Source organism: Hypanus sabinus, chromosome 17 (genome assembly GCF_030144855.1).
Source record: "Hypanus sabinus isolate sHypSab1 chromosome 17, sHypSab1.hap1, whole genome shotgun sequence".
In the NCBI taxonomy this organism is placed as follows: Eukaryota; Metazoa; Chordata; class Chondrichthyes; order Myliobatiformes; family Dasyatidae; genus Hypanus; species Hypanus sabinus.
In genome coordinates this window covers 83,700,040-83,716,987 of record NC_082722.1, presented here as the reverse complement: position 1 = coordinate 83,716,987, position 16,948 = coordinate 83,700,040, and the positions used below count along the sequence as shown (strand labels likewise).

Below are 16,948 nucleotides of genomic sequence, written 5' to 3'. Positions count from 1 at the left end.
ACCCGGTACAAGATTTTGTTCTTTAACTTTAACCGAGACCACTCCTTCAACAACAGAGGCACGAATGGGTGTTTCACCTTCTCAGCCAATGCCCCATCCCCCTTCTCGACCGCTCTCCACACTGTGCCAATGCCCGGGTCATTTTGCTGAGCAGCTGCCACTTCCCCCGGACTCAGTTCCGGCAACTGTTTAGTCCGCAGTGCGGTCAGGTCACAGTAAACTAGGGGTATGGCGTCGTCAAAAACCCCCAAGTGGTCCATGGCTCTTTCCATCCTCTCTCTTCCCTCGACCTTCACGGTGATAGCAAACTGACACAACGCCTTTACTCCAGGGGCACGGACACTCTCCCACTCCTCGTCCCTCTCCTCCTCCCCCAGCTCCCGACAAGACAACGCATCCGCATTGACATTCCTGCTTCCGGGGTGGTACCTCAGGCTGAAATCATATACCGACAATGCCGCCAGCCACCGATGTCCTGTGGCATCCAGCTTTGCCGAAGTCAAAATATAAGTGAGGGGATTGTTATCCATTCTCACATCAAACTTGGCTCCGTACAGGTAATCACCCAGCTTGTCCACCACCGCCCACTTCAGCGCCAGGAACTCCAACTTGTGAGTGGGATAGTTTCTTTCAGATGGCGACAAGCTTCGGCTGACAAAGGCTACCGGCCTCAATGCTTTGCCATGCTCCTGGTACAGAACGGCCCTAGACCCTCTCGGCTGGCATCCGTGTGTAGCACATATGGCTTCTGGGGATCAGCAAAAGCCAACACCAGGGCCTGGGTCAGTGCCCTTTTCAAAGATCGGAACGCCTCTTCACATTGATCATCCCATCTTGAGCCAAAAGGTTCCGCCGGGTTCCAGTATCCTCCAGTATCCTGTCTCGGGTCCCCCTTCCTTTTCTTTCCCACCGGGGGATAGCCACACAACAGCTGAGTCAACGGATGACACACTTTTGTGTATCCTTTCACAAATCGGCGGTAATACCCACAGAACCCCAAAAATGAGCGCAGAGACCACTTTCTGGGGTCTCGGCCAGGTGGTCACGGCCTCTATCTTGGTTGGATCAGTAGCCACTCCCTCTTGCGAAATGATATGGCCAACGTAGCTAACCGATGACCTGCAGAACTGGCATTTGTCTAGGGAAAGCTACAACCCTTCTTCATTAAGCCGGCCCAACACCTTCAACAGCCTCTCCTCATGTTCCTCCAAAGTCGATCTGAATACAATCAAATCATCCAGGTACACCAGCACATCTAACAGATTCATATCCCCCACAGTTCTCTCCATGAGCCTCTGGAAGGTGGCTGGGGCTCCCGATATGCCTTGGGGCATTCGTTCGAACTGAAAGAACCCCAGCGGGCAGATAAAAGCGGTCTTCTCTTTATCAGCCGCACTCATCGGGACCTGGTAATACCCACTTCTTAAGTCCAGCACACTGAACCACTTCGCACCACTCAGGCAGGCCAACGCATCCTCGACTCTTGGGACAGTATATTGATCAGGGACAGTTCGCCGATTCAAAGTCCTGTAGTCAACACACATGCTCACTCTCCCATTCTTCTTCCGTGCCACCACTATTGGGGACGCATAAGGACTTCGAGACTCAGCTATGATTCCGGCCTCCTTCAACTTGCACAAGTGCTGTCGCACGTCCTCAACATCTGCCGGAGCCAGACGCCGGGATCTCTCTTGGAACGGGGTGTCCTCCGTCACCCGGATGGTGTGGTGAGTGCTTTTGGAACAGCCAACATCAAACTCGCCCTGAGAAAAAACAGCTTCCATCTTCAGCATCTTCTCCACTAGCCTGCGTTTCCACTCCGGCGACACTGGGGAATCCCCGAAGTTAAAGGCTTCAGCAGTCAGCTCCCTTCGATGCTCTAATCCCTCCCCGGTAGGGGTCCTCACTGGTGCGCTAGACATTACCGTCACCGGGAACAGATGTGCCAGCGGCATTCCCCTCTTAAAGGTGATTTCTCTTGCCGTGGTGTTCCTGACACTTATAGCTATACGCCTCGCATGTACCACCTCTGGTCTCTGCACTTCGGGCCTCACCAGCGCCCCTGCCGGAAATCGTGTCTCCCCTTCAAGATCGTCCGGGGTGTCTACTAACAGGGCTTCGCCCTTCGGCACTCCTGGGAATCTGGGGGTCCCCATCACTAGTGCTACCTTCCCTGGTCGGATCACCCTGGGCCTCGCCTGCGTACACCACACCGAAGCCTCGTTTACACTCCGGGTCCAGCCCTTGGGAGGCAACCCCTTCTTCGAACACCGCTCGAAACACTGGATGCACCGAGAGGGTCTCCAGAAAGTCTTCCCCCACTTTCTCCTTACAAGCTCCCAGGAGCCGTTGCACAATGGGGGAGTTAGTCCCCACCAGGAGGGCAGCACCACCGGTTTCCACCGGGTCAGGACACAACAACACCAACGTCTCAATAGCTTCAGACACTCCCACGTCGCCCTCCGAGAACTCCAATCTCACCGATAGGTACCCATCGTACAGGTAGTCACCCTCGCTCACACCCCAAATCTGCAGGGCGTCAAATGGGGTTACGGGCAAATGCTTTAGATATTGGTTGTAGAAAGACCAGTACAATAAGGTCACCTGCGATCCCGTATCAAGAACGGCTTTTGCGTAAATTCCCTCTATCCGTAGACCCACACTGGCACGGGGTCCTACCAGCCCATCCGGAATAGAGGCGTGAGCACCCAGTGGTCTTCCAGCTGATCTCTGGGAACGTGTTCCTCCAGAGGCTCCAGTCCATTCCCTCACTGAGCCTCTCCTAAGTTTCCCGACACCTCTCCCTTTTTTAGTCGTAGGGGGGCTTGTCCTCCGCGGGACTCCTTGTCTCTCACAATCCCACCTAAAGTGTCCCTCCTCTCCACAGCTATAGCACACCCTCGGCCATCCATAGTCCCGCCTGAAATGCCCCTCTTTCCCACAGTTAAAGCAAACACTGCCGGCCGCTCCTCCTCTCCCAGGACGGCTCCCGCTCCTAACCCACTGCACTGGTCGCCCCCGGGAGTGGGTACCTCCCCTGTCCCTCCCCTCCAGAGGGGGTTCCCTACTCCCTGGGGGGTTGTCAATCCTCCACCCAGCCACCACTTCCTGTATCGCTGAAGATCGCTCCCGTAGGCCCGCGCCCCTTTTCCGCCCCAACGCTCTCTCTTCCTCCCGCACCTCTCTAATCAGTTGCCCAAACGATGGAGGGGGGCCTTTCCTATAAGCCTGCCGGATAGTCCACGCCACCTTGTCCTCCTCCAGAGAGCCACTGAATAGCTGACTCATCCTCAGGCTAGCCAAGTCAGTCGCCTTCACTACCCCCCGGCGCCGCAGCCCCGAGAGCATCCCCTCCATCCAAAATATGTACTCGGAGAGCTTTTACCCTCTCCGTTGTTCCAGGCGTTGGAACTCCGCTAAAAGCAGCCAGGGTTCCCCTGACAACCCAAACGCTCCCTCCAAAACTTCTAGGCATTCCTCCACTGAGGCCCCAGGCTTCTCAGCTTTCAACTCCCGGACTATTTTGGCTGCTAAACCCCTCAAAACTTCCCACCAATCGCTGCCTCTTCTCCTCCTCCGAGCCTGGCCACTCCTCTAACATCAAAGACGTATGCTCAATCCAGGTCTCATAGTCCACCTCCCCGTCTGGATTAGGCTTAGTTCCGGAGAACACCCCCAGCTTCAGCCGTGGCCTCTCGGCCACCCCCACCAGGGAATTAAGTGCGGCTGCCAGCTCTGAGGCTTCCACCCTACCTGGGGAGCGGGGCTTAGTCACGACTCCCTTCTCCCACCTCCCTTTACTAGTGCCAGGCACCTCTCTGGGGTCCACCTCTAGCTCTAGCTCCTCAGCCTCATCCTCGGAGAGGGTGTGGAGCCCCCACGGCCCCTCCTCCCCCGGAACACTGACCGTCGCCGGCAGTTCCACCGTCCTGTCGTCAGCACTCGTACGAACCAACACCCAGCTAGACTCCACTTCTTTACCACACCATCTAGCTACAAATTCTACCTGCCCAATACCCTTCACCGAACTTAAGCCCTGCACTATCGCGTCTCCCAAAACTCGAAAATTCAATCCGCTCACTGCACAAGCATACTGCGCCGGTACACCTTCAAATTCGCACCAGCTAACAATCTTCTCTCTATCCATCTCCGCTCTGCTGCCTGTGCGATTCCACAGCCCCTGACAATCCAATCCGGGACGAGCACCCCACAAATGTAACACTTACCCAACAGGCTGCTATATGTCTAGGGGAAAAGGAGATCCAGCCACACACCAATCCCACCGCCCATACACGCAGGTGCTGTGAGAATCGAGTTTATGCCTCGCACCCCCCCACAGTATCAAACCCACAACGAATACCGTTATGAAATACACTTTAAAGAGTTTACTAAAATTAAAAGAGTATTAGGCAATACAATATATATGCAAGGTAAACAAACAAAAAGGCGCCAACTTATTAAAGTTCAGTCAGTTTAGTGCACATCGTTGGAGCTCAAACATTGAACCATTCGACCCCTCGTCGCTTGCCTCCAACCTCCACGTCTTCGCACCTAGGACCACGCCCGGTGGTCTTCCGAGCAGTGCAGCGCACGTCCACCTTCCTCGACATCTTCCTCCCGCTCTCTCCCAAAAAGCCCGTGAAAAACCCCTCCCCCAAGTTCCCAGCCTCACAAGACAAAATAACATTCCCCATTGGTTAACAAATGAATACAATTACCATATCAACAAGTATAAAGCAAAACAACTGCGAGAGAAACACTTATCAAAGAAGCATTCCTACTCTTAACAAACCAAAAAACCCATTTTGAGTAACATACACAGGACATTGTACACATCATTAAGGACCCCCATCACCCATCTCTTCTCATTGCTACCATCAAGGAGGAGATACAGGAGCCTGCAAACACACACTCAACATTTTAGGAACAGCTCCTTCCCCTCTGCCATCAGATTTCTGAATGGACAATGAACCCGTGAACACTACCTCAGTATTTTTTCTCTCTTTTTGCACTACTTATCACAGTATATGTATCTTATTGTACTTTATTGTTTTCTTATTATGTATTGCAATGTTCTGCTGCCTCAAAATAACAAGTTTCACAACATACAGTATGCTAATGATATTCAACCCGATTCTGATTCATATGGTACATTGAAATGTACAGTAAAATGTGTTGTTTGTGTTAATGACCAACACAGTCTGAGGATGCGCTGGGAACAGTCCACAAATGCCGTCGTGCTTCCAATATCAACGTAGCACAACTGTAACTTATGAACCTTAACCGTTATGTCTTTGGAATGTGGGAGGAAACCCACACGGTCATAGGGAAAAGATACAAGCTCCTTACAGAGAGCAGTGGGAATTGAATCTTGATCACTGATGCTGAAGTGTAAACACTAACCATTGCGCCACCATGCCACTGAATTCTCATCTCAGTTCCCACAGAACAGAGGGGCAGCAATGTGAACTACTCTGCTGCAACAGTTTCGCTGCCTGCATCATGCACAACGTTTCTATAAGGGTTGAAACTTATCGACTAAAATTTGCTATTTACATATTTTCATTATACATTTTAATTTCCAATTCCTTTCCTCTTCTCCTGAGGGTAAATATTCACTTGAATTTGGGTTCACACAAACACAGACAGCAACATGGCTGAGGCTAGTCTCTGTGTGGGCAGCAGTGGGAAACTGTGAGCGGCCACACAGACATGTCCTCACATCACAGCTGCACACATGCGCATCTATTTCCGAGTCATGAGCCCTACCAGCCAGCAGATACTAACTCCACACCTTCCTGGCAGCGTGGGAGATGGAGCAACACAGAAGGGTAGAGTTAGCTGTGAGGCCACACAGCCTGTGGGTGGCAGCTGTTAACAAGTGCACACTGATTTTTTGGGTTAACAGTGTCCCAGAATGACCAGGTTTCACCGCCCTCAAGAAGGCCGCGGTGAGCTGCTGATGTCCTGGTGGAGGTGACCTCATTGTGCAGTAGGGGAGAGAATTCCATCATTTAGATCTAGAGGTGTTAAAGGGACCAATGATAAGCCCGTGCATTGTCGGGGCAGCTGCAGAAAGCGGTGTCCCACGCACCCACTGCCCCGGTCTATTTGGTGATGGAGGTGTTGGGTCTGGGAGGTCATGTGGAGTTATTGGCCAAGGGTCTGCAGGGCAGTTTGTAGAAGGGGCAGGGAAGATCAACGTATTGTTTTCAAAATGCCAGAGTATGTGGTATATGCAATTGATTACATTTCAGAACACAGAACATCACATCCTTAGCCAATGATTTTATGCCAACTCTGTAACTACTCTAGGATGAATCTAACCCTTTCCTCCTACATAGTCCTCCACTTTTCTTTCACCCAAGGGCCTATCTTATAGTCTCTTAATTGTTCCAATTCTATTTGCTTCTACCTCCACCCGATAACGCAGTCCATACACCCACCACTATGTAAATAACCTAACTCTGACATCCCCCTATACTTTTTCCAATCACCTCAAAATTATGCCCCTTGTATTAGCTTTCCACCCTGGGAAAAAGTCTCTGGCTGACCACTTGAATTATAGGTCTTATCATCTTGAACACTTTTATCAAGTCACCTCTCATTCACTCCAAAGAGAAAAGTTCTAACACACTCAACCTTTCATATAAGACAGGGGGACTGGCCAACCGGTTGGGGGGGGGGGGTGTGGGGGAGGTGGGGGTGTTAATCACAACTGGAATATAGGTGATAAGTCAACTATAAGTCACTTATAAGTGGCTAATACACTCAATTTCGTTTCTAAAAGGGTTTATCTAATGAATTTAATATTGAACACACAGTGCTTATCTTCCTTGTATGAACATAGTGATAAGTCAATTATAACTCACTTATAAGTCAATAGCATCATAACATTTTAAGTAACATTTGGGGGATATTAAACACACAGTGCATATTTTCCTCGTATGAACATATAAAATTATTGCAACACACCAGTGAGAGGACAAGGTAAGGGCCAGAGGTCCCCGTGCCGGGGCCCTAGCAGTCGCAGTCCGGAGAGAGCAACCGACCGAGCGAGGAGGAGTGCAACAGGACGCGTGCCTGCCCTCCTTGTAGGTAGGTAGGATCTATCGGCCGACAAAAGTTTGGCTCGAGGGATGACTTTCAGTAGATCGCAGCGAGGTAGCTGCTCTGCTACTTAGAAAATCATGAGCCTGATTTAGGTCATCTGTGAATATTTTAGCACCAAGTTCCCCACAAACATTCGGTGTGCTGAACAGGTTTAGAGGCGGCGCCCATCTGTCCGCACTCCAGGCCAGTAGCAACGGCACTTCTCGCCGGCCGCACGAGGCAGCCGGTTACCCAAGGCCAACCAGTGATCCCTGGCACTAGGGTATTGTAATGACCTCATGTGTGTTCAAGTTCAACAGTGGGCACGACAGGGAATGAGGAAAGGTGCAGCTGACCCGTATTGTTTCATACCGCCAGATCATATCATTTCCTTGCACATGCTTTGCGGCCCGGTGGTTAGGGACCACTGCTATAAGGCATACTCTCTAGTCTAGGCAGCATCCTGGTAAATCACCTCTGCACTCTCTCTAAAACTTCCACATCCTTCCTATAATGAGGCAACTGGAAATGGTCATAATACTACAAGAAACTCAAACACAAATGAAAAAATACTCACTCAAACAGAACCACAGCGAAAGACTGCACCAATCGGTAGAAAGCATGTTCGGAAATGCATTTGGAATGGCACCGCTGGGAAGATGGAAAGAATTCAGAGTCAAAGCACTGGAATACAGTAACAGACCCTTCAGCCCATCTGTCTATGCCAGATATCAAGTACCTATCCATACTAATCCCATTTTCCAGCACTGGCCCAAAGTATTCCCAATACTTGTCTTGGCATTTCAAATATTTATCAAATATGTTTCATCAGACAATGTGTTCCAGATCTCAGCCTCCCTCACCCATAGAAAACAAAGGCAGATTGCCCATCCTGTTCTGGCATCCAAAATGCTCAATCTTGTGGAATCCCCATTGACCTCTCTCTGGTGGAATTACATCTCGTGCAGTGACCAGAACTGCACTCATTGTGGCCCCTGTGTGCGTGTTCTATCCCCTCATTGGCTGCTGGGACTGTAATTAAGTTTCTGGTACTGTTCTTCTGGGGCATTACAACAGACAGCAGGTACAGCCATTATCTCACAGCGCCAGAGATCTGGGCTTGATCCTGCATAGAGAGTTTGTACATTCTGCTGGTGACTGTGAGATTGTCCCCCAAAACAATCCAAGACACTGAGGATGATCGGTTAATTACATAATTACATCCATAGCCTGTCCCAGGTGGGTGGGTAGGCAGGCAACAGAATCTGCAGGGAGTTAATGAGAATAAAGGGAAGGAATAAAGTCTGTCCTTACTAGTTGATGGTCACAGACATAGTGGCCATAATACCCTCCCCAGACAAACTGGGACATGGCACTCAGGTACGTCAACCTGAAGCTTCTTCCTCCTGCTGTCTTGATTTCTAAATGGACATTGAACACATTAACACCACCTCACCTTTTTAAATATTTCTGTTTTTGCACTACTTTTGATGTAACTATTTAATACACAAATATACTTACTGTAATTCATTTATTTTTTCTATATTTATCACATAATGCATTGTACTGCTGACGCACTGTTAACAAATTTCATGACATATGCTGGTGATATTAAACCTGATTCTGCTTCTGAAGACCCTAGCAATTTCCTACAGATGTATGGTGGAGAGCATTTGGACTGGTTATGTCACTGTTTGGTAGAGAGGGGCTACTGCAAAGGATCAGAAAAAGCTGCAGAGGGTGCCAGCTCCATTATGAGCACAAGTCTCTCACCATCGAGGACATCTTCACAACATGTTGCCTCAAGGTGGTGATGAATGACCTTCACCACACAGGACATGCTGTCTTCACCACCCAGGACATGCTGCCTTCACCACCCAGGACATGCTGTCTTCACCACCCAGGACATGCTGCCTTCACCACCCAGGACATGCTGCCTTCACCACCCAGGACATGCTGTCTTCTCATTACCACTACCAGGACATGCTGTCTTCACCACCCAGGACATGCTGCCTTCACCACCCAGGACATGCTGTCTTCTCATTACCACTACCAGGGAGCCTAAGGACCCACACTCAATGTTCCAGAAACAGCTTGTCCCCTCTGCCATCAGATTTCTGAATGGACAATGAATCTGTACATTACTCCTCGTTATTCCTTATTTTGTAATTTTTAATTTTATATATTTGCACTGTACTGCTATCACAAATTTCACATCATTCAAATCATTGGCAAAAAAACCTGATTCCGATCACTCTTTATGACATGGGAGGCCTTTTGGTCCATCGAGCCCAAACTGGCCCTCAGAGTAATTCCCATGCTTCATTATTTTTCTGCAACATCTTCTCTCACTGTTAATCCCTATTAACTCCCCAATTCATAAACACAAGAGACAATGCAGATGCTAGAAGCCCAGAGTAACACACAGGTCAGGAAGTACCTATGGAGGAGTATAAACAGTTAATATTGTGGGATGGGACTCCCTAATTTACCTGTCATCCAACTGTACTAGTTGGGGGAATTTACATCAGTCGAATAGACATGATCTTGGAATTGTGATCTAAATGGCCTGTTGTGTTTAAAGGGAATGTGCAAACTTCACACGGAGGTGAGGACTGCTGGAAGTCTGAGTCAGTTCTACCTGCTCTGTTCTTGCATTTACATACTCTTTGAGAAATCATCCAGTGTTATTTAGGATCAGAATTTCAGAAGATGTGGTGCAGGATTCAGTGACAAAGGTTTAAAAATCAGACAACCAAGCTAAGCATACAGTCCTGCAGGCCAGTGACAAGCTCTCAGAACGAACTCTTCAAACTGTCTGACTCCTACCCTTTTCCTGCAGATGTACAAATGTAATTATGCACCACAGCTCACAGTGTCAGAGCTCAGAGTTCAATCCCAACATTCTCTGTAAGGGGTCTCTCCAAGTCCTCCCCATGGAACTCATGGGTTTTCTCCGGGTGCTCTGGTTTCCTCCCAGGTAGGTTAATGGGTCATTGTAAATTGTCCCGTGATTAGGTTCGAGTGAAATCAGGGTTGTTGGGGCGTTGCTGGGTAGTGCAGCTCAAAGTCTGGAAGGGCCTTTTTTCTGCTGTATCTCTAAATAAATAAATGCAATTAAAAGATTTTGGAGGACAGAATACCCTATGTTCCCTGGAATAGACAACTAGAGGTCCGCTGCACCACAATACTTGCTGAGACAGAATAATTAAATTTGCAAGTTTGGACAATTCATAATGTATCACCTGGAGAGAGTACAAGACCTTAACACCCTCACTAAGGACTCTCACTACCCAGGACATTCCCTCTTCTAATTGCTACCATCAGGGAGGAGGTACAGGAGCCTGAAGACCCATGCTCAATGATTCAGGAACAGCTTCCTCCCCTCCACCATCAGATTTATGAACTGTCCATGAACACTACCTCACTATTTGCTCTTTTTGCATTTTATATATTTACTATTCTAACTTAGTAATTTTTATGCCTTGGGCTGGCCTGCTGCTACAAAATAACAAATTTCACAACATATATCAGTGATATTTAGCCCAATTCTGATTCTGAAATATTGCTCAGAAGCTGTCCCTGAGAGAACTGCTAACTGAAGCACAGTGACTAGTGGTGTTCCGTAAGGGTTGGTGTTGGGACCGATTCTTTTGATGCTGTATATCAATGATTTAGATGTTGGAATAGATGGCTTTGTTGCCAAGTTTGCAGATGATATGAAGATTTGTTGTAGGGGTATGTAGTATTGAGGAAACAGGGAGGCTGCAGAAGGACTTAAGAGAGATTTGGAGAATGGGCAAGAGAGTGGTAAATGAAATACAATGTTGGAAAATGCATGGTCATGCACTTTGATAGAAGAAATAAACGTGCAGGCTATTTTCGAAACAGGGAGAAAATCCAAAAATCTGAGATGCAAAGGGACGTGGGAAGTCCTTGTGTAGAACAGCCTAAAGGCTAATTTGCAGGTTGAGTTGGTGGTGAGGAGAGCAAATACAGTGTTATCATTCATTTCAAGAGGTCTAGAATACAACAGAAGGGATGTGATGCTGAGGCACTGGTGAGGACTCATCTAAGTATTGTGAACAGTTCTGGGCTCCTTATCTAGGAAATGATGTGCTGGCATTGGAGAGGGTGCAGAGGATGATTCCAGGAATGAAAGGGCTATCATACGAAGAACATTTGATGGCTCTGGGTCTGTACTTGCTAGAATTTATGGATGGGGGGGGAATATCATTGAAACCTTTTGAATGGTGATAGCCCTAGACAGAGTGGATGTGGAAAGGACGTTTCCTATGGTGGGTAGTCTAGGACAGGAGTGTACAGCCTCAGGATAGAGGGGCATCCACTTAAAACAGGGATGTGGAGAAATTTCTTTAGCCAGAGGATGGTGAATCTGTGGAATTTATTACAACAGGCAGCTGTGGAGCCCAGGTCATTGGGTGTATTTAAGTCAGAGATTGATAGATTCCTGACTGGACACGGCATCAAAGACTATGGGGAGAAGGCCAGGGAGTGGGGCTAAGGAGGGGATAAAAGGGTCAGCCATGACTGAATGATAGAACAGACATGATTGGCTGAGTAGCCTGATTCTGCTCCTATGTCTCCTTATAGTCAAAACCCAGCAATAACTGAAGCCAGAATATGTGTAGCACAATCACAACTTGTAACCTTCTACTAAGCCACCAACTGTCTGCACCTGAGCACTAACGTATTTCGCAAACCACTCCCTGCCATGACTGTTTTCTTCTGAGCACAGCTCCCCAAATCGGGCCTTTTCCTCTTGGCCAATGTCGTCCCTGCAACAAAACAATCACCAGAGTTAGGACCAGGTATATCAGGATAGCAATTCCCCGCTACAAAGCATAGCCCTCCCACAGAGTGAATCTTCCTCAGCACCACACCTTTTATTTTCTTTAACAAAACTAAAAAGTGTATTTACATAGAAAATGTACAAACATTAAGTATTTACAAGATAGTGAATAAATTCAAATTAAAATATAATTATTACTGTCTAAAACAAACAAGAGAAAATCCGCAGATGCTGGAAATCCAAGCAACACACACAAAATGCTGGAGGAACTCAGCAGGCCAGGCAGCATTTATGGAAAAGAGTACAGTCAACATTCCAGTCCTTCAGCAGCACTGAAGATTAAAAAAAAGATGGAGTAGATTTAAAAGGTGGGGGGAGGAAGAAAAGTGATAGGCAAAAGAGATACAGGGCTGGAGAAGGGGTAATCTAATAGGACAGGACAGGTGGCCATGGAAGAAAGAAAAGGCAGGGGAGCACCAGAGGGAGGAAATCAGCAGGCAAGGAGATAAAGTGGAAGAGGAAAAAGGGGATGGGGAATGGTGAGAGGGGACATTACCAGAAGTTTGAGAAATCGATGTTCATGCTTTCAGGTTGGAGACTACCCAGGCCAATGCAAAGTGTTGTTCCTACAATCTAGGTGTAGCCACATCACGACAGTGGAGGAGGCCATGGATTGACATATTGGAATGGCAATGGGAAGTGGAATTATAATAGTGGCCACTGTGATATCCAGCTTGTTCAGGCGGATGGAGCATTGGTCCTTGGCGAAGCAGCCTCCCAATCTACGTCGGGTCTCACTGACATACAGGAGGCCACACCAGGAGCATCAGACACAGGATATGACCCCAACAGGCTCACAGGTGAAATGTCGCCTCACCTGGAAGGACTGTTTGGGGCCCTGAATGGTGGTAAGGGAGGTGGAGTAGGAGCAGATATAGCATTTGTTCCACTTTCAAGGATAAATGCCAGGAGGGAGATCAGTGGAGAAGTTGCAGAACCTGGGCCTCTGTACCTCCCTCTGCAATTGAATCCTGGACTTCCTAATTGGACGGCTACAAGCTGTGTAGATTGGTGAAAACAACTCCTCTTTGCTGACGATCAAGTGTTGGCGCACTTCAGGGATGTGTGTTTCACCCACTGCTCTACTCTCTCTATACCCATGACTGTGTGGCTAGGCATAACTCAAATACTATCTATAAATTTGCTGATGATACAATCATTGTTCGTAGAATCTCAGGTAGTGAGTAGAGGGATACAGGAGAGAGATATACCAACTAGTGGAGTGGTGCTGCAGTAACAACCTGACACTCAACATCAGTAAGACGAAAGAGCTAACTGGATTTAGGAAGGGTAAGATGAAGGAACACATTACAATCCTCAGAGTGATCAGAAGTGGAGAGAGTGAGCAGTTTCAAGTTCCTGAGTGTCAAGATCTCTGAGAATCTAACCTGGTCGCAACATATCGATGCAGTTATAAAGAAGGCAATACAGTGGTTATATTTTATTAGGAGTTTGAAGAGATTTGGTATGTCAACAAATACACTCAAAAACTTCTATTGATGTACCATGGAGAGCATTCTGACAGGCTGTATCACTGTCTGGTATGGAGGGGCTACTGCACAGGACCGAAAGAAGCTGCAGAGGGTTGTAAATTTAGTCAGCTCCATCTTGGGTACAAGCCTATAAAGTACCTAGCATATCTTCAAGGAGCGGTGTTTCAGAAAGGCAACATCCATTATTAGGGACCTCCAGCACTGAGGGCGTGCTCTTTTAGAAACACAGAAAACCTACAGCACAATACAGGCCTTTCGGCCCACAAAGTTGTGCAGAACATGTCACTACCTTAGAAAGAAATTATTAGGCTTACCTATAGCCCTCTATTTTACTAAGCTCCATGTACTTATCTAAAGGTCTCCTAAAAGATCCTATCGTATCCGCCTCCACCACTGTTGTCGGCAGCCCATTCCACTCACTCACCACTCTAGTGAAAAACTTACCCCTGATATCTCCTCTGTACCTACTTCTGAGCACCTTAAACCTGCGTCCTCTTGTGGCAACCATTTCAGCCCTGGGAAAAAGCCTCCGTCTATCCACACAATCAATGCCTCTCAGCATCTTATACACCTCTATCAGGTCACTTCTCATCCTCCGTTGCTCCAACAAGAAAAGGCCGAGTTCACTCAACCTATTCTCATAAGGCATGCTCCCCAATCCAGGCAACATTCTTGCAAATCTCCTCTGCACCCTTTCTATGGGTTCCACATCCTTCCTGTAGTGAGGCGACCAGAACTGAGCACAGTACTCCAAGTGGGGTCTGACCAGGGTCCTATATAGCTGCAACATTACCTCTCGGCTTCTAAATTCAATTCCACGATTGATGAAGGCCAATACAGCATATGTCTTCTTAACCACAGTGTCAACCTGCGCAGCTGCTTTGAGCATCCTATGGACTCGGACCCCAAGATCCCTCTGATCTTCCACACTGCCAAGAGTCTTACCATTAATACTATATTCTGCCATCATATTTGACCTACCAAAATGAACCACTTCACACTTATCTGGGTTGAACTCCATCTGCCACTTCTCAGCCCAGTTTCGTATCCCATCAATGTCCTGTTGTAACCTCTGACAGCCCTTCACACTATCCACAACACCTCCAACCTTTGTGTCATCAGCAAACTTACTAACCCATCCCTCCACTTCCTCATCCAGGTCATTTATAAAAATCACAAAGAGTAAGGGTCCCAGAACAGATCCCTGAGGCACTCCACTGGTGACTGACCTCTACGCAGAATATGACCTGTCTACAACCACTCTTTGCCTTCTGTGGGCAAGCCAGTTCTGGATCCACAAAGCAATGTCCCCTTGGATCCCATGCCTTCTTACTTTCTCAATAAGACTTGCATGGGGTAACTTATTAAATGCTTTGCTGAAATCCATATACACTACATCTAATGCTTTTCCTTCATAAATGTTTGGTGACATCCTCAAAAAATTCAATCAGACTCGTAAGGCATGACCTGCCCTTGACTAATTAATACGTACAAACAAGCTGGATGAACTCAGCAGTTCGGGAACATTCCGTTGAAATGAGCCACTGAAACGTTGAAACAGATGCTGCCTGACCTGCTGAGTTCATCCAGCTTGGTTGTACGTGTTGATTTGACCACAGCATCTGCAGTGTACTTTGTGTTTACTGCCCTTAACTAAGCCTTCCTAATCATATTATACCTCTCCAATTGTTCATAAATCCTGCCTCTCAGGATCTTCTCCATCAACTTACCAACCACTGAGGTAAGACTCACTGGTCTATAACTTCCTGGGCTATCTCTTCTCCCTTTCTTGAATAAAGGATCAACATCCGCAGCCCTCCAATCCTCTGGAACCTCTCTCATCCCCATTGATGATGCAAAGATAATCGCCAGAGGCTCAGCAATCTCCTCCCTTGCCTCCCATGAGAAGGCCTGGAGTACATTTCATCTGGTCCCAGCAACTTATCCAACTTGATGCTTTGCAAAAGCTTCAGCACATCCTCTTTCTTAATATCTACTTGCTCAAGCTTTTCAGTCTACTACAAGTCATCACTACAATCATTAAGATCCTTTTCCATAGTAAAGACTGAAGTATTCATTAAGTACCTCTGCTATTTCCTCCAGTTCCATACACACTTTCCCACTGTCACACTTGATAGGTCCTTTTCTTTCATGTCTTATCCTCTTGCTCTTTACATACTTGTAGAATGCCTTGACTTTTTCTTTAATTCTGCCCACCAAGGCCTTCTCATGGCCCCTTCTGGCTCTCCTAATTTCCTTAAGCTCCATCCTAGTAGGCTGGGAGACTCCAGGATCCCCACATCTGACACCAAGCACAGAAAATAGGCCTCACACACATACTTCCTACCTCAGCCCGTCACCCCACACACCTTATCACCCCGTACACCCTGTCACCCCGTACACCCCGTCACCCCACACACCTTATCACCCCGTACACCCCGTCACCCCACACACCTTATCACCCCGTACACCCCGTCACCCCACACACCTTATCACCCCGTACACCCCGTCACCCCACACATCTTATCACCCCGTCACCCCACACACCTTATCACCCCGTACACCCCGTATTCCTTATCACCCCGTACACCCCGTCACCCCACACACCTTATCACCCTGTACACCCCATCACCCCACACACCTTATCACCCCGTACACCCCGTCACCCCACACACCTTATCACCCTGTACACCCCGTATTCCTTATCACCCTGTACACCCCGTCACCCCACACACCTTATCACCCTGTACACCCCATCACCCCACACACCTTATCACCCCATCACCCCACACACCTTATCACCCCGTACACCCCGTCACCCCACACACCATATCACCCTGTACACCCCGTATTCCTTATCACCCTGTACACCACGTCACCCCACACACCTTATCACCCTGTACACCCCGTATTCCTTATCACCCTGTACACCCCGTCACCCCACACACCTTATCACCCTGTACCCCCCATCACCCCACACACCTTATCACCCTGTACACCCCATCACCCCACACATCTTATCACCCCGTACACCTTATCACCCCACACACCTTATCACCCCATCACCCCACACACCTTATCACCCTGTACACCCCGTCACCCCACACACCTTATCACCCTGTACACCCCATCACCCCACACACCTTATCACCCCGTACACCCCGTCACCCCACACACCTTATCACCCCATCACCCCACACACCTTATCACCCCGTACACCCCGTCACCCCACACACCTTATCACCCCATCACCCCACACACCTTATCACCCCGTACACCCCGTCACCCCACACACCTTATCACCCTGTACACCCCGTCACCCCACACACCTTATCACCCCGTACACCCCGTCACCCCACACACCTTATCACCCCGTACACCCCGTCACCCCGTACACCCTGTCACCCCACACACCTTATCACCCTGTACACCCCGTCACCCCACACACCTTATCACCCCGTACACCCCGTCACCCCGTACACCCTGTCAC

At 48.3% G+C, this 16,948-nt stretch overlaps 1 protein-coding gene across 7 annotated transcripts in view; it reads right to left on the bottom strand.

Annotated features, from left to right (window-relative positions):
- Positions 1-16,948, bottom strand: part of LOC132407086 (Fanconi anemia core complex-associated protein 24-like) — a 195,941-nt gene that overhangs the window by 88,310 nt on the left and 90,683 nt on the right. For all 7 annotated transcript variants that reach the window (XM_059993372.1, XM_059993366.1, XM_059993363.1 and 4 more), the window contains 2 exons: positions 11,792-11,891; positions 7,670-7,743 (listed from right to left, as the gene is read on the bottom strand). In XM_059993372.1, coding sequence (XP_059849355.1) covers positions 7,670-7,743; positions 11,792-11,891 — 174 coding nt within the window. The remainder of the gene's footprint in view (positions 1-7,669; positions 7,744-11,791; positions 11,892-16,948) is intronic.